Here is a 24,302-nt window from a genome sequence, read left to right on the forward strand (position 1 = left end):
AGAGGGGAGACGGAACCAGGAAGCCAGGCCTTGCCAGGGCTCTGCGGCAGGGCGGGGCTGGAGGACGAAGGCCACTCCCTGTACCCCTGTGCGAGCTCACCAGTAACACCCCAGACAGGCAGGAAGGCCCTGGCGATATGGGGAGGGACAATGCCGCTGGCCTTCCAGGACACTGTGTCTCCTTAGCTGGGGCTCCTGGCAAACACCAGCTGCGCGGCCTTCTAGGACCACGTCCTGGCACACCTTTCCTGCTCCCCCCACCCCAGGACAACAGCGGGAGCCTTGGGGTGCCTGGGGGTGCCCACCACCACCTGGCCTGCCCTCCTTACCCAGCTTGGTGGGCACGGCCATCCTGGGGATCAGTTCAGCAGGAGGAAAGACAGAACGGCGGGCAGAGCTTGGGGCCTGGCCTAAAGTGCGGGTCACTGCCCGGAGCGCTCTCACACCAACGCTGCCCTGGCACTCAAGGACAGCATAGGCCACAGGCGTCCCGACGCCCCCCTCCCCGGCCGTGGGATAACCCCGCTCCTCAGGGGGTGCCCACGCTGGGCTGGGCGACACAAGGAAAGAGACTTCAGGAGTTCCTAGATCGTGGAGGAGGTATCCCCGCCCCCGACCTGGCAAGCTCAGGGAGCTGGACTGCAGGACCTCTGGCCCATGGTCCTACCTTTGAGACTCACTCAGACTAAAGCCTGGCCCTAGCGCTCCCTCCAGACCAGAGGGGCCCCAGTGGAAGAGGATGGGACTCGGCCCCGGGTCCTGGGGCACCTGAGGCTGGGGGCACCTGGCAGGGGCAGGTCTGACCTCCCCAGGACTCCACGCCACTCCTCTGGGGTGCAGGCAGCTGGGCTTGCCCCGGGTAGATCTCAGAGCAGCGTCGGGGCGCGCTGTCGCCCAGAGCACCCCAGCGAGGGATGGGCTCCAGGCCCCGCCCACCCGTCCACCAGCGCCCCCGCTTTAGGGGTGGGGTTTGCGCAGAGGGACCCGGGTGGCTGTGGGGACCGTCCGCGGGGAGCCGCGGTGGGGGCGGGGTCTGGAGCGGGGGCGGGGTGGGCGGGGCATCCACGTCCCACCCCCGCCCCTGCCCAGTGCCCGCCCGCGCACGGTGACTCTAACCTGCCGCTCAGGTTCCTCCCCGCGCCCCGCCCCGGCTCCTCCGCGCGTCCCTCTCTCCTCTGGAACCAGGCTCCGACAGACGGGCGGACAGACGCGCGGACTAAGGGACCAGTGGGCGACCAGGCGCGGGGCCGCGAGAGGAGCAGGTGAGTGCCCCGCCTAGCGCCCGCACCCGCTTCGGCCCTGGAGCCACAGGGGAGCCGAGCGCACGGAGGGCGGGCTGCCCGGGCCTCAGTTTCCCCAGGTGGCAGCGCGACGCGGGGCCCTGGCCTGGGTCTGCAGGCCGGGCCGGGGCGCATGGGGCATCGGGCGCGAGGGGCCGCGCCGGGCCCGCGGGCTTTCCCTGGGCTGGTGGCCGCAGCCGGGTTCCTGCGGCCTGGCCCGCCCCGTCCGGTCCTGGGGCGGCGCCGTGCGCTGGGGATGTTTGTAAGCCAGTGGCTTCTGAGTCAGCCGGCCGCCTCCCAGCCCTGGGGCTCGGTGGCAGGAACCCCCTCCTCCAGTGAAGCGGTGTTGAGGAGGTCAGCCCCTGCCCCTCAAAGGATCTGCATGTACCACTGTTGCCGGGGCAGGCTGGGGGCTCCTCTGGCGTGCTAGCCGGCTTCCTGTGGGTCAGAGGCAGGCTGAAACGCAGGGCCAGGGAAGCATCGGGCCGGGGTCAGGCTCTCGGTTAAGGTTGGGGTGTGGGAGTTTCAGGGAGGAGGCTGGGGGCCGAGCTGCCGGGGCCTGTGTGCCTCCAACCTGGGCTGGGCTGGCCTGGGGCAGACCATGTGCCTCAGGTGTCCCGGTGGCAGGGGAGGCGGGTGAGCAGGGTTCCTGGTGCTTCTGAAGTGCGCCACCGACCCCCTGTGCCCCACCCAGATGTGGTCAGCCCCAGCTGCGCTGGGAGGCCCAGCCCAGCTGGCGCCGCCTCTGCTCCCGCACCTCCCCCACGGCCTGTGGCGGGGCCTCTCCTGGCCCTGCCCAGTGCAGTCAGGGGTCCAGCGCCGCCCAGCTCTCCGCCTGCCTCTGCCTCCCAAGTGCAAGCTCGGCGCCCTGCTCCCCACCTACAGCGTCCCAGGCGTTTCCCTCCCCCAACCCGCAGGGCCCAGACCTGGGCACAGCCAGAGCCCCAGGGTCTCCCCCATCCCGGGCCCCACCTGGCTCCCTGGGCCTTAAGCTGACTGCTCCCCAAGGTCGGTCAGCTGCGAGCTGGAATTTGAACTTGGAGCTGGTCCCTCTGCCCTCCCTGCCCTACTGGGCCTCCTCGCCCTCCCCTGCCTGACCAGGCACCATACTCGGCCTTCCTTTGCACCCGGAAAATGACCACAGTGAAACCAAAGTGCAGCCTGGGCCCTGGGGTCCTCAGGGCTAGTGTCATCCCCACCCCAGTCAGCTGAAGAAGCCCCTTACTCCCCGCTGGAGCTGGCCTGTAAGTGGCCTCTCCCCCAGCTGCTCCCCAACCCAGATGCCTGGACCCACCTCCCTGGCCGGCCCTGAGGCCCCCCACCCCGCCCCCTAGGGGAGGCCGAATGTCACGACCTAGGTGTCTGTGTGCTCACAGGCCGCGGTTTCGCCCAGGTGCGTGTGTGTATCTGGACACACGTGCCCAGCACCCTCGGCTCAGCCCGCCAGGAATCCCATTAAGCAAACACTCGGGCTCACCTACTGAGGTCATGAGCATTCCGGACATTCTCCACGGACAGATGGACAGAGGAATCTGGCCAAGCCGGGACCCTCGGTGGCATGTGGGAGGGGGTAGCCTGAAGCCCCCGGATCCCTCACGCCTCCTGGGAGCCTTCCCTGTAGGTAGTACCTGGTCAAGCTACCAGGTACCAGGTACTACCTGCCCTGGATACCAGCACCCCTGGCTTGCGACCCAACCCTGCAGCCCCCTAAACAATGAAGCCGCAGATGGATGGCATCACTGGTGACATCTGATGCGGCACAGTGTGGACCCAGAGGTCCCCACAGAGCACAGAATCCCACAGGACATGTCAGCCTGGCCCAGGGGCACCAGGCTCTGCTCACCCCTCAGAGGGTGGGCTCCGTCTGCGCTTCACTCTGGGCTCTGGGTCCCCGGGCCCCCTACCCTTCGCCCTGGGCTCCAGCCTCATCTTTTGCTGCCTTTCTCCCTTGTCTGGCTCCCACCTGCCTCAGGGCCTTTAAACATGCTGTTCCCTCTGCTTGGAAGGTGCCTCTTCCCCCGACCCCCCTTCAGAGCCCCCAGGACATCTTCCTCGCAGCCCCACTCCAGACAGCCTCTGGGGGTGGGACCCCTCTGCTGGCACGTCCTGGGGGTCCCTGTAGAGGACCGAGGGTCCAGGGAGGGATGGGGCTGCAGTGAACACCAGCTGGGTTGTGGAGCAGGGGTGGTCCTGGTGTGTCCGGAAGGCAGGGCTCTGCTTCCTGAGGACTGCCTGCCCAGGCACCCTGGGGAATCTGGCCAGGCCATCGGCGCTCCAGGCCCTGGATCCAGGGAGGGATGGGGAGGGGACCCAGGCCCTGTGCTGGGGTAGCAAGGCCCCGGCCAGGTCACGATAAGGTGTCAGCTTGGCTCCCCTGTGCACTCAGGTGTGGGCCAGGCACTAAGCCCTGGACTCAGGCCACTCTGAGGTCTGCCCTCTCACCGCCAGCCACCGTCGAGGACGCCATGAGCCAATCAGGGTCCGTGAGCTGTTGCCCGGGTGCTGCCAAGTGAGCCCCCACCCCCACCCACTAGGCCCCCACCACCCGCTACCCACCCGTAGTCCCCAGGGAGGGGTGCGGCATGGGCCCCACCCTCACCAGCCCCTCCCCTGCAGTGGCAGCCTGGGCCGGTCTGACGGTGTGGCCAAGATGAGTGCCAAGGACCTGTTTGGTGAGTGAGGTTTGAGGACAAGAGGCCTCGGGGGCCAGCTCGGCTGGGAGGGTCTCGCCCACTCCCTTCTCCAGGGCTGTGCCAGGCCCCCACCCGGGGAGACGCAGGTCAGCCCTGGGCACCCAGAGAAGGCCCCTGGACCCTAGTCAACCAGCAGGTGCTCAGGTCCCTCCCCCAAACTCTGGCCACTGAATAGCCCTCCCCACAGTGAGCCAGTAAGGGGAGAGGCCTTACTAATAATTCAGGGAGCATCAATATTGATTCTCTGTGCTCTTCTCCGCCACCCGATCCTCCAGGGGCGGGGGCTCCTGCTGGACTGACTGCCAGGTGTCTGCTCTGGGAGGGCGGGGCCTGGCTGGCCCCCACCTCCCCCAGCTCTGACCCTCCCCCAGCCATGCAGTGCCACCTCTGGAAAGCAAGGACCCCCAGGGAGGGACAGGGAGAGGCAGGGAGATGGGAGCTGGGAGCTCTTGGAGTTGGGGGAAGCCCTGGACCAGACCCCTCCCCAGGAAGGTGGGCAGGGGGCCTCCAGGAAAGGAGGCTGAGCCTCCTGCATCTGCTCCAGGACAGACCCCAGACACAGTTGTGCCGTCACCACTCTGAGCTGGGGGTCCCTCCTGGGGCCCGAGGGAGCTCCATGTTCTGCCAGGAGGGGCCATCCCTCCATTCTGTGCCCTGTGTCCTTCCTGGAGGCCACAAAGGGCCCACAGAGCAGCCCTCCTCCCCTGCACTCTGCCCTCCCTGCGGCCCCATCTGGGGTCCCGCCGTCAGGGGTGAGTGACCGTGTCTCCTTATTCAGAGCAGAGGAAGAAGTACTCCAACTCCAATGTCATCATGCACGAGACCTCCCAGTACCACGTCCAGGTGAGCCCCTCACCCCACGGGGCACTCCTGTCCTCTGTGCTCTGGGATCCCCGGGCCTGTGGGGAAACTGAGGCCGGGGGAGAAGTGGTCCCACAGCAGGCAGCCTGTACTGGGCTCACCCCCAGAGCCTCCCTCCAGTCCTGGGGAGCTCCCGGTCTGAGGGGCACAGGAACCCTGGGGCTACATCAGGGAGAGGGATGCCAGGGGCAACACAGGAAGGCAAGGACAGCTCTGGGTGCCCCTGGAAACCCCAGTGGGAGGGAAACTGTCATCCTGGCCTCACAACAGGGAGCCAGACTAGGAGGGAGGAGTTTCTGAGCTCCTGCAGGGACGTCCTCCACGGCTAATCCCACTCAGCCTGGACAGTCGAGATGGGTAGCTGCACTCTAGAGGAGCCGCCAGCTCCGAGGCCTTCGCTCCTAGGTCACTTTTAATTCACACTTAGAACTCAGGAAATACGTTTTTAAAATGACCTTCCTGCTCGTGGCAGCCGGCCAAGTTCCTGGTTCCTGGTCATCGTCCAAACCTGCAGGACAGCAGGGCTGGGAATGGCTGAAGTGGGAGGAGGGAGGGGGACCCAGGATCAGGAAGGTGGGGGGCCTGGACCAGGAAGGTGGGGAACCTGGACCAGGAAGGTGAGGAGCCCTGGACCAGGAAGGTGGGGAGCCCTGGACCAGGAAAGTGGGGAGCCCTGGACCAGGAAGGTGAGGAGCCTGGACCAGGAAGGTGGGGAGCCCTAGACCAGGAAGCGGGGAGCCCTGGACCAGGAAGGTGAGGAGCCCTGGACCGGGAAGTGGGGAGCCCTGGACCAGGAAGGCGAGGAGCCCTGGACCGGGAAGCGGGGAGCCCTGCACCAGGAAGGTGGGGAGCCCTAGACCAGGAAGCGGGGAACCCTGGACCAGGAAGCGGGGAGCTCTGGACCAGGAAGGTGAGGGGCCTGGACCAGGAAGGTGGGGAGCCCTGGACCAGGAAGGTGGGAGCCCTGGACCAGGAAGGTGAGGGGCCTGGACCAGGAAGGTGGGGAGCCCTGGACCAGGAAGGTGGGGAGCCCTGGACCAGGAAGCGGGGAACCCTGGACCAGGAAGCAGGGAGCCCTGGACCAGGAAGCGGGGAGCCCTGGACCAGGAAGGTGAGGGGCCTGGACCAGGAAGGTGGGGAGCCCTGGACCAGGAAGTGGGGAGCCCTGGACCAGGAAGGTGAGGAGCCCTGGACCGGGAAGTGGGGAGCCCTGGACCAGGAAGGTGAGGAGCCCTGAACCAGGAAGCGGGGAGCCCTGGACCAGGAAGGTGAGGGGCCTGGACCAGGAAGGTGGGGAGCCCTGGACCAGGAAGGTGGGGAGCCCTGGACCAGGAAGGTGAGGAGCTCTAGACCAGGAAGCGGGGAGCCCTGGACCAGGAAGGTGGGAGGCCTGGACCAGGAAGCGGGGAGCCCTAGACCAGGAAGGTGAGGAGCCTGGACCAGGAAGGTGGGGGGCCTGGACCAGGAAGCGGGAGCCCTGGACCAGGAAGGTGAGGAGCCCTGGACCAGGAAGCGGGGAGCCCTGGACCAGGAAGCGGGGAACCCTGGACCAGGAAGGTGGGGGGCCTGGACCAGGAAGGTGGGGGGCCTGGATCAGGAAGGTGGGGGGCCTGGACCAGGAAGGTAAGAACGTCCCTCCCCTTAGAACCCTCCATGCCCACAGAAGCCAGGTGAGTCACTGCTTTCTGAGCCTCAGTCTTCTCCTCTGTACAGTGGGTGCAATGAGACATGGGAGTCCCTAGGGCTCTTGCATTGGGCTGTGTTGCCGATCAGCCCTCACTGCCAACCTGGGCAGGCAGGGGCCATCTCGTGTGGTCAGCTCATGACTGCTGCAGGCTCAGCGTCCAAGGGCCGCTCTGCCACCTCTCTGTGGGAAGGACTTTGCCCTCCTTGGTGAGGAGCCACCTGTGCCAGCGGGGCCTCCCAGCCCTTCTCCTAGACTTTGGTCCAGGCTAGCCTGTGGAAGGACCCCAGGCTGGGGCCACCTCTCCTGCCTGCCCAGCAGCCAGCAAGGCTGGGGATGTGGGCAGGTTTGCTGACCCCTCCCGGATGATGAAGCTGAGGCCAAGAGGGAGGGTGAGAGGTGGTGGCCATGGGAGGGGGGGCACCGAAGCCTTGTGGGTTTGTTTATTTATTTATTTATTTATTTATATGGCTGCGTTGGGTCTTCGTTGAGGTACGCAGGCTTTTCATTGCGGTGGCTTCTCTTGTTGCGGAGCACGGGCTCTAGGCGTGTGGGCTTCAATAGTTGTGGCGCACTGGCTCAGTAGTTGTGGGGCAAGGGCTTAGTTGCTCCGTGGCATGTGGGATCTTCCCGGACCAGGGCTTGAACTCGTGTCCCCTGCATCGGCAAGTGGATTCTTAACCATCTGCGCCGCCAGGGATGTCTCAGCATTTGTTTTATATGATTGAATTTTTGTGTAGTGATTGAGTATCCTGAGACCTTGCTGAATTCATTTACTTGTTTCAGGAATTGCTTATAGATTCATTGGATTTTTTTATGTACGCAATCATTTTGTCTGAAAATACAGTACTTAATTTCTTAATTTTAGCCACTTTGTTTTCCTTGCTTTATTGCCCTGGCTAGAACTACCAGGACAGTGCTCAATAAAAGTAATGATAGTGGACATCCTTGCCTGTGTCCAATCTTAGAAGAGAGTATTCAGAATTCCCCGTTTTATAAGCTGTATGTTTTTGTAGATACCCTTTACTAGAATGGGGAAGTTCCTTTCTATTCTTTGTTTGCTGAGAACTTTTATCATGAAAGTTGTTGAATTTTATCAAATGCTTTCTCAATTGAAATGTATTTACTTAGTTAATGTAATGAATCATGCTGATTTTTTAAAATGTGGAACCAACCTTGCATTTCTAGGATAAACTTCATTTACTAATGGTTTATTATCCTTTTCATGTATTGACTTGACAAGACTAATTTGCTACTATTTTGTTAAGGTTTTTTGTTTTTTTTTTTACGGTACGCGGGCCTCTCACTGCTGTGGCCTCTCCTGTTGGGGAGCACAGGCTCCGGACGTGCAGGCTCAGCGGCCATGGCTCACGGGCCCAGCTGCTCCACGGCATGTGGGATCTTCCCAGACCGGGGCACGAACCCGTGTCCCCTGCATCGGCAGGCGGACTCTCAACCACTGCGCCACCAGGGAAGCCCATTAAGGATTTTTTTGCATTAATATTTATTAGAACATTGGTCTACAATTTTCTTTTCCTGCAGTGCCCTTGGCAGGTTTGGGTATCAGAGTTCTGCTGGCCTTATACAATGAGTGGAGAAATGTTCCTGCTCCTCTAGTCTCTTCAGAGAGAGTTTATGGAAGGTTGCTGTGATTTCCCTCTTAAGTATTTGTTAGGATCCACCTGTGAGGCCCTGAATACAGGGCTTCCTTTGGGGGAAGTTTTCTTTTATTATAAACTCACTTTTATGCCCGTATGATCTGTAGTGATGTCCCCTCGCTCCTTCTGGTTATTGATCATTTGTGTTTTCTCTATTTTTTTCTTGGTCAGTCTTGCTAAGTGTTTATCAATTTCATCAGTCTTTTCAGAACCAACCTTGGGCTCTGTTGATTTTTCTCTGTTGTTTGTGTATTTTACTAGTTCATTGGTTTCTGCTCTTAGTTTCCTTCTTTTCACTTACTCTGGGCTTCATTTGATTGTCATTTTCTAGCTTCTGAAGAGGAATGCCCAGACCATTGATAGCAAGTCTTTCTTCTTCTCTGCCATTCATTTAAAGCTATAAAGCCCCTCTAAGTACTGCTGTAGCTATCTTCTTCCACAAGTTTTTTTTTTTTCTTCCACAAGTTTTGATGTGCTTGTTTTTATTATTGTTCAGCTCAGAATATTTTCTTTTTTAAAATTTTATTTTATTGGAGTATAGTTGATTTATAATGTTGTGTTAGTTTCAGATGTACAGCAAAGTGATTCAATTATACATATACATGTATTCCTTCTTTTTCAGATTCTTTTCCATTATAGGTTATTACAAGATATTGAATATAATTCCCTATGCTACACAGTGGGTCCTTGTTGGTTATCTATTTTATATATAGTAGTGTGTGTACGTTAATCCCAACCTCCTACTTTATCCCTTCCCCACCTTTCCCCTTTGGTAACCATAAGTTTTTTTTCGAAATCTGTGAGTCTGTTTCTGTTGTGTAAGTAAGTTCATTTGTATCATTTTTTTTAAATTAGATTCCACATATGAGTGATAACCTATGATATTTGTCTTTCTCTGTCTGACTTACTTCACTTATTTATTTTTTTAAATAAATTTATTTATTTATTTACTTTTGGCTGCGTTGGGTCTTCGTCGCTGCGCGCGGGCTTTCTCTAGTTGCGGTGAGCGGGGGCTACTCTTCGTTGCGGTGCGCGGGCTTCTCATTGCGGTGGCTCCTCTTGTTGTGGAACGCAGGGTCTAGGCTCATGGGCTTCGGCAGCTGTGGCACGCAGGCTCAGTAGCTGCAGCGCACGGGCTTAGTTGCTTCACGGCATGTGAGATCCTCCCGGACCAGGGCTCGAACCCATGTCCCCTGCATTGGCAAGCAGATCCTTAACCACTGCGCCACCAGGGAAGCCCCTGACTTCCTTCACTTAGTATGATCATCTCTAGGTCCACCCATGTTGCTGTGACTCAGAACATTTTCTAAATTTCCTTGTAACTTCTTTGACCCATGGGTTGTTTAGACTTCTCTTCTTTTTAAGCATTTAACCATGTAAGCATTTATAGGTATAAATTTCCCCTTAGCGTTGCTTTTGCTGCATCCCATAAGTTTTGATATGTTGTGTTTCTATTTTCATTTGTCTCTAGATATTTTCTTATTTCCCCTGTGATTTCCTCTTTCACTCATTTGTTGTTGAAAAGTGTGCTGTTTAACTTCTACAAATATGGACCCATGATTTATTTAGAAGTGTGTTGCTTAATTTCCCATTAATAGGGATTTGTAGTTATCGTTCTGTTATGGATTTCTAATTGAATCCCATTCTGGGCAGAGAATACGCTCCGTATGTTTTCAGTCATTTGGAGTGCACGGGCAGCATGGGTGGGATGGTTTGGCTGTGCAGTATTTTGCTGACGACGCGCCTCATGCAGACAGACCAGCTGCCTGATAGTCACTGCACGTTTCTGCCCACTCTCTTTCTTTTCTTTTCTTTTAAAAAATATTTATTTATTTGTTTATTTGTTTATGGCCGCGTTGGACCTTAGTTGCTGCACACAGGCTTCTCTCTTGATGTGGCGTGCAGACTCTAGAGCACGTGGGCTTAGTTGCCTGCGGCATGTGGGATCTTAGTTCCCCGACCAGGGATGGAACCCACGTGCCCTGCATTGGAAGGCAGATTCTCAACCACTGGACCACCAGGGAAGTCCCTCTTTTTTTTTTTTTTTAATATTTAGTTATTTACTTATTTATTTTGGCTGCACCAGGTCTTAGCTGCAGCATGTGGGATCTTCGTTGCGGCATGCGGGATCTTTTAGTTGCAGCATGCAGGCTCATGGTTGCGGCATGCTAACTCTTAGTTGCAGCGTGCATGTGGGATCTAGTGCCCCAAACAGGGATCGAACCCGGGTCCCCTGCATTGGGAGCGCAGAGTCTTATCCACTGGACCACCAGGGAATTCCCCTGCCCAGTCTCCTTCTAACCTGCCCATGGACATGTAGGTTGGCCTCCAAGAGTTGTGCAGGGAGCAGCCTTGTACCCGTGCCACATTCTACACGTGTGCAGGTTGCCTTGAGATTGTAAGAGGGAAGCATGTGGGCTGGTCCAGTGTCATCAACTCCTCCCCAGAGCAGCCAGGCGAGTGCGGAGCAAGGGTTCCTCCTTCTCCACGTCTTAACCAGCCAGTGTAACCCGCAAGGGCTTGATAGTGCTGGGCAACAGAATAAGCGAAAACTCATTCCGAAAGTCATAGTCTCCAGCTTCAATTTGCAATTCTTGTATTGAATGAGTCTGCATATATGCGTGTGTGTATATATATATACTTTTTGGCCGCACCGTGCAGCCTGTGGGATCTAAGTTCCCCAACCAGGGGTTGAACCCGGGCCCTCAGCAATGAAAGCGCAGAGTCCTAACCCCTGGACCGCCAGGAAATTCCCCTGTGTATAATTTTCTATATTAAAAGGTTACTTATATTTATTTTCCTACGGACTCTGTGTTCATACCTTTTGTCAATTTTTCTATTGAGCTGTTAATCTTTTACTTATTTACATATTCTTTCATTCTTTTTTCATTTATCGTTGGTATCCTTAATTATTAAACAAAATAGAGCTTTTAACAAAGTAAGAACTGTCATTGTAATGCATGTTGGCCTTTTCCTGTATCAAGAAAATTAGCCTACATCACCTCCATTATATCTATTATTATATCTGTAGGGGGTTTTTATATACTTTGTATGTGGTACTTTTTTTCAGGCAGAAATTTTTTTTTTTATTAAGTCAAATTTATTGGTCTTGTCTTTTTATTACCTTTTTTTTTTTTCGTGGCCCCACCGCGTGGCATGCGGGATCCTAGTTCCCTAACCAGGGATCGAACCCACGCCCCTGCAGTTGAAGCTCAGAGTTTTAACCACTGGACCACCAGGGAAGTCCCGGCCTTGTCTTCTGAGCATCTGGATTTTCTTCCTTGCTTAGCAAAGTCCCCCAGTGAAGAAGGCCTTCCTGAGATTATCAGAAGTTACCTAGTATTTCCTACTAGCACTTTCATGCTTCCATGTTCTGTGGTTAAGCCTTAACTGCCTGGAGTTTCTGTGAGTGTTCACCCCGCTGCCCCAGCATTGTCTACTGAATTCAGCAAAGGTCAGCGAGGACACATGCGGGATCCTGGAAGGAGGAGGGGCCTGAGCCAGCCTTGGAGAGAGAGGAGCGGGGCGGGCCAGGGGTCCCCATGGGCTGCTCGTTCATTCCCATCACATTCACTGGGGGCCTGCTGGGGGCCCAGCACTGTCACAGGCGCCGGGGAGGCAGCAGACAGAAAGCAAACGAAGAAGCATGTCGTGTCCAGCATAGAGTCGGATGATGATAAACACGAGGGCAGGTCGGGGGCGTGCTGAAAGTGAGCCCGTGGCCAGGCAGGCAGGAAGGTGGTGTCCGCGCACAGTCTGGAAGGAAGAGCGGGCTGGGGGAGACGGGGCTCGGGCAGAGGTGGCATGTGCCAAGGCCCTGTCGTGAGCCTGCACCAGGGCTTCTGGAGGGGCAGGGAGCCTGGTCCCGGAGCCCAGTGGCAGATGTGGGTGGGCTGGGGGCTGTGTGTGTAGGACTGCCAAGGGGTTTGCCAGGGCACGTCCATGGCCCCCACAGACATCCCCCAAAGAGAGCAGAGAACCCCCAAGGTGGGGCTTTGTCTCTTCAGACCCCCAGGGCAGGGATGTTCCCCTCAGACCCCCAGGGTTAGTTGTGACCCCCTCAGACCCCCAGGGTTGACTATGACCCCTCGGACCCCCCAGGGCTGGCTGTGGCCCCATCAGACCCCCAAGGTTGGCCCTAGCCCCTCAGAGCCCCAGGGCACAGCCCCTTGGCCCTGGTTCTTGGCACCAGGAGGGCTCCACCCAGAGTGACCCCCTGCCTGCCCACCCAGCACTTGGCCACGTTCATCATGGACAAGAGTGAGGCCATTGTGTCCGTGGAAGATGCCATCCGGAAGCTGGTGCAGCTGAGCTCCAAGGAGAAGATCTGGACACAGGAGATGCTGCTGCAGGTCAACGACCAGTCGCTGCGGCTGCTGGACATCGAATCCCAGGTATGGTGGCAGCAGGAGGGAGGGCGTTCGCCCATCCTGCAAGGCAGGCACAGGCAGTGACCCAGACACACTGGGCCTCTGTGGGAGAGGGAGCAGGCCGAGGGCCGAGAGTACAGGGGAGCCACGTCACACAGGGCCACGTCCACCTCGCAGAGCTTCTCCACCGGCTGTACCGAGGCGGGGCCCGTTGTGTGCACGTTGCCCCGTGGGGTCCGTGTCCATGTCCAGGCCACGTTCCTTTTCCGTTCCATATCCGTGGCGTGAACGCCACAGGCCACGCCCACAGTCAGCCCGCGTCCCTGGCATCCGCTCCTCGGGTCTTCCCCGTGCCCATGGCCGTGAGCCCTCCTCTGTGTCTGGGACTCTCGCCATGCACCATGGCGAGCCTGGTCCCAGCCGCCTGTCCCCCAGGAGGAGCTGGAGAACTTCCCGCTGCCGACCGTGCGGCACAGCCAGACGGTGCTGAACCAGCTACGCTACCCATCGGTGCTCCTGCTTGTGTGCCAGGACTCAGACCAGAGCAAGCCCGACGTCCACTTCTTCCACTGCGACGAGGTGGAGGTGAGGGCCGGGCAGTGGGGGGCGGGATAGGCGCGGGGCAGGGAGCCCAGATCCCTCCGGAGAGCCAGCCTGATGCCCCGTCCCCCCAGGCGGAGCTGGTGCACGAGGACATCGAGAGCGCGCTGGCCGACTGCCGCCTGGGGAAGAAGATGCGGCCACAGACCCTCAAGTAGGGGGAGGGAGGAGGGGCGGGGGGAGGGGCGGGGGAGGAGGGGCGAGGGGCGGGGCCGGGCCTGGGGCTGGGACTGCGGCCAGGCTCAGCGGCCCTTCGTCCCACTTCAGGGGCCACCAGGAGAAGATCCGGCAGCGGCAGTCCGTCCTGCCCCCGGCCCAGGGCCCAGCCCCCATCCCCTTCCAGCGCTACGGCAGGGACTCGCCCTCCACCAAGAACCGAGTGGACCTGCCCATGCCGCTCAGAGACCCAGGTGGGCCGAGGAGGATGGGCTGGGGGCGGCAGCAGGGTTGGGGTGGGGGGGCTCAGTCAGCAGCAGCTCTGCTCCCGAACAGGCTTTCGCACTTGGGAGTCGCAGGCGCAGGACGAGGAACCGAGGGCCGTGCTGGCTCAGAAGATCGAGAAGGAGACGGTGGGTCTCGGGCCGGCAGGACCTCCCACCCACTCCGGGCTCCTGGGGCCAACCCCCAGCCAGCACCCACCCCCAGGCCAGGGGCCAAGAGGCAGCGGGTGGGGGTGTCCCTGCAGCGGGTGGGGCTCCGGAGGCTGACCCCTGCCCCTGCTCTGACCCCAGCAAATCCTCAACTGCGCCCTGGACGACATTGAGTGGTTCGTGGCTCGGCTGCAGAAGGCTGCTGAGGCTTTCAAGCAGCTGAACCAGCGCAAGAAGGGGAAGAAGAAGGGGAAGAAGGGGCCGGCAGGTGCGGGGCAGGGGGTGGGGGGCACCGGACAGGGAAGGGGCATCGGGGTGGACACAGGAGTGGAGGTGGGGAGCCCAGTGGCCACTGAGTGGAGCAAGGCCCAGTCTCAGCGGGTGGGGAACACTAGACTGAGGCCAGACCCGCCGGGGCAGCGACGGGCCGGCCAGGCTCACCCCCCAACCCCCTGTCCAGAGGGCGTCCTCACGCTGCGAGCACGGCCCCCCTCCGAGGCCGAGTTTGTTGACTGTTTCCGGAAGACCAAGCTGGCCATCAACCTGCTTGTGAGTACGGCGGCCCACCCCATCCCTCCGAGCTGATGTTGTGGGTGGGGTGCCCTGTCCCTGGTGCCACCCCACAGGTCGGCCTGCTCCCTGCCCACAGGCCAAGCTGCAGAAGCACATCCAGAATCCTAGCGCAGCCGAGCTGGTGCACTTCCTCTTCGGGCCTCTGGATCTGGTGCCTGGGGCTGGGGGGAGGCAGGGGCTGGGGCGGGGGAGCGGGGGCCTGGGGGGCTTGCCCCTGACTTGGGGGGAAGCAAGTGCCCACCTTGGGCAGTGGGCTGGGGCCGGCGTCTGCACTCGGAGTGGGGGGCGCAGTGGGCAGGCCAGTGGTGTTGCAGGCAGGCGCAGGGTGGGGGGGGCCTCTGACGCCCCGCTGTGCCCCAGATCGTCAGCACCTGTGGTGGCCCAGACATTGCTCGCTCCGTCTACAGCCCCCTGCTCTCCCGAGACACTGTGGGCTTCCTGCGCGGCCACCTGGTCCCCAAGGAGATGGCGCTGTGGGAGTCCCTGGGGGAGACCTGGACACGACCCCGGTAGGGTGGTGGCATGGGGCGCACACCAGGATGGGTCCCTCGGCGGGCGGGCTGGGGGTCCTGGGTGGGGCCAGCTCTGGTGGGTGGCCCAGCTGACCCCAGGACCTCCCACCCCAGCTCCGAGTGGCCTCGGGAGCCGCAGGTGCCCCCCTACGTGCCCAAGTTCCAGAGCGGCTGGGAGCCACCACTGGACGTGCTGCAGGAGGCCCCCTGGGAGGTGGAGGGGCTGGCGTCAGCCCCCGCTGATGAGGTCAGAGCGCCCGCAGCCCCGCTTGCACTCCACCCCCGCCCACTGCCCTCACCACCCCGCCCTCCTGGCCCAGCCCCTGCTTCACACCAAGTCCCAGTGTCCGCTTCCCCACAGCCAACTCCAGTGAGCCGCACGTCCTTCAGAAACTCCCCAAAGCATGGCCTCGCATCTGAGCCCACACCCCAGGGAGACGTCCTCCCCCAAGTCGGCTCCCCACATGCTCACAGGTAAGCTCTGCTCAAAGTGAGGGAGTGTGACGCTCACCCCTCAAATCACGGAGGCTCTGCTATGGGTACACTGCCACCAGGTGGCAGCAAACGCGTTTTTCACGACCGTCAAAATACCGCTTTCCACGCTAGAGCCGGGTTTCCTTTCAACTTTGTGGTGTACAGTTGAGGGGAAAATGTCGAAAGCACCCATAAAGTGCTTAGATGACGTACCTAATACGTCATCTCTTTTTGTTTCTCCACGTTTATGCTTTAGAATCATGGTTAGAAATGTACTAAACCACTGAACTTAAACGGTCTCAACGATCCCAGTTGCCCTGGTGGGGCTGATTTAGGCCCAGCCGCAGAGCCGGAGGAGGAGACCGATGGTCTGGGTGGGAACGGCCTCTCTCCCTCTGGCCACACACATTTCCACAGACCATGTCGTACAGCCCCAGGGCCTGGGGGAGTCCCCATCCTTCCTCCCCTCCCCTCCTACTTTCTGTTCTCAGCCCTGGCCCAGGACCTGCCTGGGGAGCTCATTACCCACCAGACCCCAGGATTCAGTCTCAGGAGGGGAGGGGCTTGGAATCCATGTTCTGAACAAGTGTGCCCCTCCCTGTGCCCCGCCAGCCTGATGCCCTGGTCCCTGGCCTAGGGCCACCTTCAAGAAACATTTTCATCCTTTTACCTCCAGCCCCTGACCAGTCCACCCTGGCCAATCCTGACACAGCCCCCCACCAGGGCCCCAGAGGCTGCCCCAGCCCCAGAGCCCCCACTTCCCCAGGGTCCCGAGCCCTGCACCTGTATGAGGGGTGCCCTCGTGATCAGGGGCCAGACTGACCAGAAGGGATGGCCCAGCACGGGTGGCAGGCACAGGCCTGCTCCGTGCAGGAGCTGGGACACCCTGGGACCCTGCAGCCCACGGGCGGCCCTGCATCGTGTCTGCAGTGCCAGAGGGACTATGGCTCTGAAAGCATCCGGCCCTCCCCCGATGGTCAGCCACTTTCCAGGGACGGCCTGTCCTTTCTCGGGTACACGCCTGGCTCTAGATCCCCTGGGGGGCTGGACCTGGAGACCCCTAGGCCTCCAGGGCTAGGGGCTAGGGCAGGGCAGGCCTTGCTGTGCCCACAGACCCTTGCATTCCATCTGCCTCCGCTGCCCCCCCACGCAGGGGGCCCCAGACGCAACGGGGCTGTCACAGTTTCCATCCCAGCTGACAGCCGCAGCCGCTGTGCCGCAGAACAGGACGCAGCCGTTCACCTGGGAAGCTGCTGCCCCTGGCCCTCCCCCAGGCCCAGGAAGAGACCCCAGCCCAGCCCTGAGCCTCAGCCCCTCCCATTCCACACAGGGGCTACGAACCCGCACCGGCCATGGCCAAGTACGTCAAGGTCCTCTACGACTTCACAGCCCGCAACGCGAACGAGCTGTCGGTGCTCAAGGACGAGGTCCTGGAGGTGAGTGGGGGCCAGGGAGCGGGCGGTGGTCCAGAGGTGGGATCTGCCTGACCCCAGGGCTCCACTCTGGGTCAGCAGCCTGGCACCTGCCCCAGCACAGCTGAGGGGCCTCCCTGTCTTGGGGATCTCAGAGGGAGCCCAAGGGCCCCTGGGCTGGGCTGGGCTCGGGCTGAAGGGTGGGGTGGGGTGGGGTGGGGTGGGGTGGGCCCTCCCTGTGCCAAGTGGGGGATCCCCCAATCCAGCAGGGGCTTGTCATTCATGCCCACCCCGGGAGCCCCCTCAAGGCACTTTCAGAGTTTTGTGTCCTGAATCCAGGCCACCCGCTGGGGGACAGAAAGTGGAGCAGCTGGGGGGGGGGGGGGGGATCTATATCCACAACCACACTAGAGGCTTAGGAGGCTGCTGGGAGGGACGGGGAGGGGGGTGGCCCCTATGGATGGGTGGGAGGCCAGGTGGGCCAGGGGCACCTGGAGGGGGTGTGTAGAATGGGGAGGGGGGGCAGGCTCAGGGGGGACTCTGGAGCTCTCTCTGGCCCATCGGTAAACAGGGGCTCACACGGGCGGTCCCAGCACCCATCACTGGTGCCTATGGCGGGGCCGGGGCGAGCGGGCGCTGTGGGTCAGGGGTGATGCGGGGGTGCGGCGCCCACAGGTGCTGGAAGGCGACCACCAGTGGTGGAAGCTTCGAAATCGCAGCGGCCAGGCAGGCTATGTGCCGGGCAACATCCTCGCCGAGACCCGGCCGGAGGACGCCCTCCTGGAGCAGGTGAGGCGGAGGTCTGCTCTGTCCTGCTGCGGGGTCAGGCCGGGTGGCGGGGGGGTTGGTGGGGGGTGGGCAGAGAAAGACCGGCCCGGAGCCTGGACCCCGCGGCTATAGGGGCTGGTGCGGGGGCTCCCCGGCTCCGGGCTGAGTCTGGGAAGGTGGGGGGCTGGGCAGGTCCTGGGAGGTGGGGGAGGAGGGGCGGGGAGGGGTGCCGGGAGGGATGATAAGCTGACCTAATGGCGCCCCCACCGCCCCTCTTGTTCACCCTGCAGGGGGGGAAATACTGGGGTCCTGCCAGCCCAACCCACAAGCTGACCCCAGGCTTTGCCGGGAACAAAGGCGGTGAGGGATGGGGCCGCCAGACCCTACGGGCGGGGGTGGGGGGGCCCAGAGCCAGCGGGGGAGGCGGTGGGGAGGGGAGCCCCGGGTACGCGCGGGGCAGGCCTGAGCCGCCTGGCGCCCCGCAGAGCTGATGCATCACATGGACGAGGTCAACGACGAGCTCATCAAGAAGATCAGCCACATCAAGGCGCAGCCGACGCGGCACTTCCGCGTGGAGCGCAGCCAGCCGGTGCACCTGCCGCTCACCTACGAGTCCGGCCCCATCGAGGTCCGCGCCTGGCTGGAAGCCAAGGCCTTCAGCGCCCGGTGAGCCGAGGGGCGCACGGGGCGGGCAGGGGGCGGGCGCGGCGGCCGCCACGCCCACGGCCAGGGCCCCGCCCTCACGCCCCCCTCCCCGCCCCCTGCCCCCCGCCCCCAGGATCGTGGAGAACCTGGGCATCCTGACGGGGCCCCAGCTCTTCTCGCTCAACAAGGACGAGCTGCGGAAGGTGTGCGGGGAGGAGGGCGCCCGCGTGTACAGCCAGCTCACCGTACAGAAGGCCGTCCTGGAGGTGAGCCGCCCCGCCCTTCGCTCCCCGCGCGCCCCGGGAAGGGGGGCTGGCGGGACACTGACCTGCGGGTCCCCCGGCTCCCGCAGAAGCAGCAAGGTGGGTCGGAGCTGGAGGAGCTCATGAGCAAGTTCCATTCCAAGAACCAGAGGCGGGCGGAGGAAGACAGCTAAGGCCCGCGGCGGGGCGCACGGCCCGCGGCGGGGCCCGCCTCCGCGGCTGGAGTATTATTTTTGTACGTGTACGTATTTCGGACCGTGGACTCGGACGGAGAGTCGTGCCGGCTGGGGACCGGCTCGCCCGCCTCGTGGCACGTGGGGCCTGTCCTCCAGCTCAGCGGTGCCCCGGCCCACACTCCCCACCTGCCCCGATGCCCACCGTAGCCAAACTTGCCACCAGGTGGTGCCGGCCCCTCGTCCGCCCGCCCGCTGAGGCCAGAGCTGTGCCGGCCCCAGGCCCGGCCCTACCCTTTCCCACAGCTCTCCCTGAGGCCACAGAACCCACACACGCACCCTGGGAGGGGGCAGGGGACTTTCCTCTGGCCGCCTCCGTCCACACAAGGGTTTCTCCCAGCGCAGGTGACTCAGGCCCTGCCGCCGTCCCCACGGCCCCCTGCAACCTCTGCATCCCCATACCTCCAGCTGGCCGGCTGCCGGCCACCAGGGCAGCAGACCCCAGCCACACAGCTGCCCTTGGCTCTGAACTGGGTGGGCTGGGGGACTCCGGCCCCACTGGGGTGGGGGGCATGCCGTTCTCCCTTCACCACCTGGAGGATCAAGGATGGACTGAACACCACTCACCCGAGTTCTGGCCTTGGGCACCCCTCAGCCCCACCCGAGCCCTGCCCGCTCCCCCCTCCGCAGAGCCGGAAGGGAACTTTCTCTGAGCAAGTTTCAGGCCAGTCTTGCCTGGCGTGCTGTGTGCGGGGTGGGTGGGTCTTGGAGCCCTGGACTCTGCGGGTCGCACCCCAGCGAGGAAAGGTGACCACGGCTCAGAATCCATATCATTAAAGCACTTAAGCCTCCCAGCAGCCCTGTGTCTGTCTGTCTGTCTGTCTCCTGGAGCCCCCCGGGATTGCGCCTTTGGAAGAGCTCCCGAGCAGAGGCAGGCTGTGGCCAGGCGGGGCTGGGGATGTTCCCAGTGAGCTGCTCACCCCTGGACCCAAGTGGGGGGCCCAGGACACCCTCCCCTCCACACCCTTGCGAGAGGGCCCAGAGGACACTCCTGGGAGCTGGGGGCTGAGAGGGGGGCCCTGCCCACTGATGTCCGTCCAGAAGGCCCGAGTGGGAGTAGTGGGGAGCAGGGCTGCCAAGCCTCCAGGGAGGGAGGGGGCGTGAGTCACAGGAGCAAGACGGAAGCTAGATTTAGAGAGCTTAGCCCAAGCTGAGGGAGTTGCCCCAGAAGAGGGCGTGGGCCTGCAGGGCCGGGCAGATGGCCAGCTGGGACGGGGTCCGTGCAGGAGCGGAGGGGTCCCTGAGCACACAGTGTGCAGCTCTCCGCACCACGCAGGCTTCCGGCCACCTGGCCATGAGCGAACTTGGGCCCCACCCTTGGAGGCCTCTGGTGCTCTCTGCTGGCGGCCCTGCCTGTTGTGGTGTGTGACGGCCGGGGTGCCCTAGCACCTGGCTAGGTCAGGGGCGTCTGACCTGCATATCCCCAAAGCAGCCGGTGGACCCACCCTGTATCAGGGTGTCCAGAGGCCTCGGTTCCGGGGTCTCTACCTGATGGGCAACCACAGGAAGCTTGGACCCAGAGGCAGGCTGTGCCTTTCACGGTGGGAGATGGTGGGCCGACTGTCCCTCTCTGGGCCAGGCCTCGGAAGCCCCGACTCCCAACTGGGACAGGCCGTGCTGGGCCGAGTCTGTCCAGCAGAGCCCAGTCAAGGGCAACTGGAGGTGTCTGGGGCCTTCCGGGCTACACCGAGACTTGATCACCACGGCCCCCTCTCCCTGGGAAAGGAAGGTTCTCCCCACAACCCCAGGCCACGAGAGGAGGCTCTGTCCTCCCAGGCCTGGGCAGGACCCCACAGACAAGGAGTCCAAGATGAAAAGGGAGGGCTGAGGGCACAGACCCTGCTGGTCCAGAGCAGCCAGCAGTGGGGAACCTGGACCTGACAGCCTCCCACACCCTGCCCCGCCCCCTGCTTGCCTGAGCCCCTGCCTCAGAGCGGGGATGAGCACCTCAGTGCCCTCTCCCCCGGGGCCCCAGGCCAGACTTCACTACCCAGGAGCTGCTCTGAGATGCCCCGGCCCCGCCTCTCTGCTCAGGCCTCTGGGCTCCCAGGAGGGGCTTCCCCACCCTCCCAAGAGCAAGGCACAGAGGGGCCAGGTCCCCTGCCTGGAGCCCCAGAGGGGGTCAGGGCCTGGGTTCCAATGCAGTTTGGCCTGATGCGTGTCCCTAACCACTCACGTCCCCACCTCCCACCCTGCCCTGGTCAAGCAGGGCAGAGGGAGGGTTGGATGGCAGCAGCCCCAGCGGAGGCTGCGGGGATCTGACCATGGGTGGAGCGGGGAACGTCACACTGGGGAGCTGCCCGCCCAGCACCCGCTCTGCACCCGGCTGTGCCGCCAGCAAATGTCCCCCCCAACAAGGCCGTCTCTGTCTTGGGGACAAGCTCGTCTTTGTGGCCCTCCTCCCACCCGCGTGGCATGGCTCTGTGTCCCCTCCTCTCCTCCCGTACACAGGCCGGGCCAGGAGGCCAGAGCGGCTTCCCGTGACATTTTGGGCGGAGCTTCTTCATTTTCCTGTCTTTTTAACGTTTTCAAAATATTCGATTCACCAAAAGGTTACTGCACAAAATAGCATAGGGTGTGAGATGTCTTCACACCTACATCGAGCTGCTGGGAACACAATAGAGGTGAGGGGTACACCTGTCACCTGTGCAAGGTGCTGCTCGGCGGGGTCGGCTTCACAGGTGAGGACGGCACGAAAGCATGAAAAGGGTCCCGACCAACCACCCGGCCCCACCGCGACTGACATCCTGAAGTGTCAGGCTAACGCGAGAGGCAAAATTAGAGCTGAGGAGCTCTCGACCTGTTCAGTAGTTAAACCGCATGGCGCGGCGTTCCAGGTGGGGTCCACAGGTCCCTGGGGGGCCCTGGAGGCTACACAAGCTGCTTAACAGGACAGCGGTATATTACGGGTTGAATTGTTTCCCCCCAAGTTCATATAGGTTAGGGTGATGAGGGTGGGTCCTGACCCAACATGACTAGTATCCTTATAAATAAGGGACATAGACACACACACAGAGAAGCCTAACCCGAACCTGAAGATGGAAGCAGAGGTCAGGCCGCTGCTTCTACAAGATGAGGAGCATCAAAGGTTGCAGCAGGGCTTCCCTGGTGGCGCAGTGGTTGAGAGTCCACCTGCCGATGCAGGGGACACGGGTTCGTGCCCCGGTCCGGGAGGATCCCACATTCCGCGGAGCGGCTGGGCCCGCGAGCCATGGCTGCTGGGCCTGCGCGTCCAGAGCCTGTGCTCCATGGCGGGAGAGGCCACAACAGTGAGAGGCCCGCGTACCACAAAAAAAAAAAAAAAAAGATTGCAGCAAACCATCAAGGCTGGGGGAGGGGCCTGGGCCAGATGCTCCCTCACAGCCCTAGAGGAGCTAACCCTGCCGACACCTGACCTTGGACTTCCAGCCTCCAAGACTGGAAGACAGTGAATTCCTGGTGTTTAAGCCGTGCAGGTTATGATACTTTGTTAACGCAGACTCGGAAGCTAACACCAGGTGAGCTGCCGTTTTCACTGGGCTCCCGTGGCACAGATGGCGCAAAAGCCCCAGTGGGTGAAGCTGTTGGCTCAGCAAGGGTCCCGGGGTGGCCACGGGGCAGGGCCCCCGTCTTCCCCACACACTCTCCCAGGGAAAGAAGCGCTTTCAGCAAACGCTCCGAATTTAACTGACCTCAGTCTGGGCCGTGGCGCAAGCGTCCCGCTGCGCTGGGCTCGGGTGCCGGGCGAGGGGTGAGAACCACTGACCGACGGGCCGTCGTTGTTCACACCGGGGTTCTCGGCAGACGTTTTCTCCAAAATGAGAAAAACAGCAGACAGTCCTTGTTGCCACGGTAAACTCGAGCTCTCTAGTGGGAATGAGAATTTTGGAACCTGCCAGCATCAGCGAGACGGCTTCCCGACCTGAAGGCCTTTCTCCGAGCTTGTGATGTTGGTGTGAGTTCCACGTGGACACGGAATGGGAGACTCTGAACCAGCGTTTTCCAAACGACCGATGCGCCATGTTACAGCATCACGGCGGCCAGAGACCCGTCCACGGAGCGAGATGGACCGAGGGTCCACGGGGCCCCAGTGAGCGGTGCACGGGGTGGGCTCCCGGTCCAGACTGCAACCGCCCCGAGAGACGCCACGTGCTGGGGTTTGGTGTCGGAGCAGAGGAGAAAGTCCGCGAGGATCCCAAAAGGCTGTTCATGTGCTCCTGCCTTTCCAGCTGCAAGTCTGGGCGAGGCTGGATTTTCTCCGGATGCTTCGACCAAGACGACATTTCCCAACTGACCGAAGACAGACGCGGTGACGACGTCCAGCTGCCGCTGAGAAGCCTGACGTCAGGGAGGTTCGCAGAAACGTGTATTCATGCCACTCTTCTTACTGAATTTTTAAAAAACTATTTCTCAGGAATCTATTCTTTATGTGTTGAATGCTGGCTCCCCAAAATGCTACCAAGGGACAGATCGATAAAGCTACGCGGCTTAGCTACCTTGAGAGTCTTAGCAGGATCTGGGGGGCAAGGGTAAGGTGTGTGTGAGGTTTGGGGTCTGGATTAGAATTAGGCAAATTCAAGACATAATTCGTTCAGGATTGGTGAGCACTTAAAGGGTTGGAAGTGAGTTTAGAGGATCAGCTGAGGTAAACCATGGTATAGATGGTTTCTACAAGTCTGTCGTCATTATTTTAAAAGGAAGAATAAATGCAGGTCTTTAAATTTTCATAGTTTTATTTTCTAATACAGTAAATATGGATGGATAACACACATAAGTAAAAGTTCTTTGGGGGCCTTAGTAATTTTTAAGTGTTTAAAAGTGTCCTGAGGGGGCTTCCCTGGTGGTCCAGTGGATAAGACTCCACACTCCCAACGCAGGGGGCCCGGGATCGATCCCTGGTTGGGGAACTAGATCCCACATGCATGCTGCAAAGAAGATCCCGTGTGCCACAGCTAAGACCCAGTGCAACTAAAATAAATAAATAAATGAATAAATATTTTTATAAATAAATAAATAAATTTAAAATAAATAATAAAAGTGTCCTGAGGCCCAAAAGCATAAGAATCGTTGATATGGAATCTACTGGGAGACTGACAACCAAGGACAGAGACAGGAACTGGGCAAAGCTGGGGAGGGTGTTCTCTGCGACTGTCCCTGAGCAGAGACTTGAACTCGGCCCGCAGAAAAGGCACAGAAACCACTTTCACCTCTCAGATGGGCAGAGTGGATGCGGGCTGAGGCCCAGGGTACCACCAGGCCATGCTGGGATGTCCCCAGAGGACACCCCCAGGGGTGTGGGGAGTGGGAGAGACAGAGCTGCAGAACCCACAGGAGAGGTGCTCAGAGACAAGAAAGAGAGACCCCACTTCAGCTGCCAATGCAAGGTCACCTGTGCTTCTCACGAACTGACTACAGATCGGAAGTTCCCACGACCCCCTCCTTGCTAGAGCGGCTCACAGAATTCAGGAAATCAGTTTACTTACTAGATCGCGGGTTTATTATAAGGGATATTAAAGGATATGAATGAACAGCCAGGTGAAGAGATATGTATATAGGGCGAGGTTTGGAAGGGTTCCCAACAGAGGACCTTCTGTCCCTGTGGGATTTGGGGCCTGGCACATGGAAGGCCCCAACCTGGCAGCTCTCTGAACCCCCATCTTTGGGGTTTTCATGGAGGCTCCAACCCTCTAATCGTGGTCGGTTTCCC

At 60.7% G+C, this 24,302-nt stretch overlaps 1 protein-coding gene across 7 annotated transcripts; it reads left to right on the forward strand.

Moving 5' to 3' along the window:
* Positions 1-1,011: 1,011 nt before the first annotated feature.
* Positions 1,012-19,413, forward strand: EPS8L2 (EPS8 signaling adaptor L2). 7 transcript variants are annotated; one of them, XR_010945849.1, is made up of 22 exons: positions 1,013-1,262; positions 3,667-3,789; positions 3,897-3,952; positions 4,752-4,816; positions 12,409-12,570; positions 12,982-13,131; positions 13,221-13,300; positions 13,414-13,556; positions 13,639-13,715; positions 13,878-14,004; positions 14,197-14,285; positions 14,386-14,460; positions 14,670-14,818; positions 14,936-15,068; positions 15,183-15,295; positions 16,626-16,731; positions 17,383-17,496; positions 17,766-17,835; positions 17,961-18,141; positions 18,254-18,386; positions 18,473-18,618; positions 18,962-19,413. XR_010945849.1 is itself a non-coding variant. In XM_067747779.1 (21 exons), exons 2-21 carry the CDS (start codon positions 3,746-3,748, stop codon positions 18,554-18,556), a joined length of 2,121 nt encoding a protein of 706 aa, XP_067603880.1. In that variant the 5' UTR covers positions 1,012-1,262; positions 3,667-3,745; the 3' UTR covers positions 18,557-19,413. The 7 variants fall into 7 exon arrangements, 5 of the variants coding, with proteins under 5 accessions (XP_067603880.1, XP_067603879.1, XP_067603881.1 ...); XR_010945848.1 differs by having other exon boundaries at positions 1,016-1,262; positions 18,473-18,624; XM_067747779.1 differs by having other exon boundaries at positions 1,012-1,262; positions 3,667-3,759; positions 18,473-19,413.
* Positions 19,414-24,302: the final 4,889 nt, after the last annotated feature.

This window comes from Pseudorca crassidens, chromosome 9 (assembly GCF_039906515.1).
Source record: "Pseudorca crassidens isolate mPseCra1 chromosome 9, mPseCra1.hap1, whole genome shotgun sequence".
Taxonomy (NCBI): domain Eukaryota; kingdom Metazoa; phylum Chordata; class Mammalia; order Artiodactyla; family Delphinidae; genus Pseudorca; species Pseudorca crassidens.

Excerpts from the sequence above, each read along its gene's own strand:
- EPS8L2 (XM_067747778.1), top strand. The coding sequence starts at position 3,746 with ATGAGCCAATCAGGGTCCGTGAGCTGTTGCCCGGGTGCTGCCAA. Across the intron at positions 13,132-13,220 it reads TCCACTGCGACGAGGTGGAG|GCGGAGCTGGTGCACGAGGA; the intron begins GTGAGGGCCGGG and ends CCGTCCCCCCAG. Across the intron at positions 17,497-17,765 it reads AGGACGCCCTCCTGGAGCAG|GGGGGGAAATACTGGGGTCC; the intron begins GTGAGGCGGAGG and ends TTCACCCTGCAG.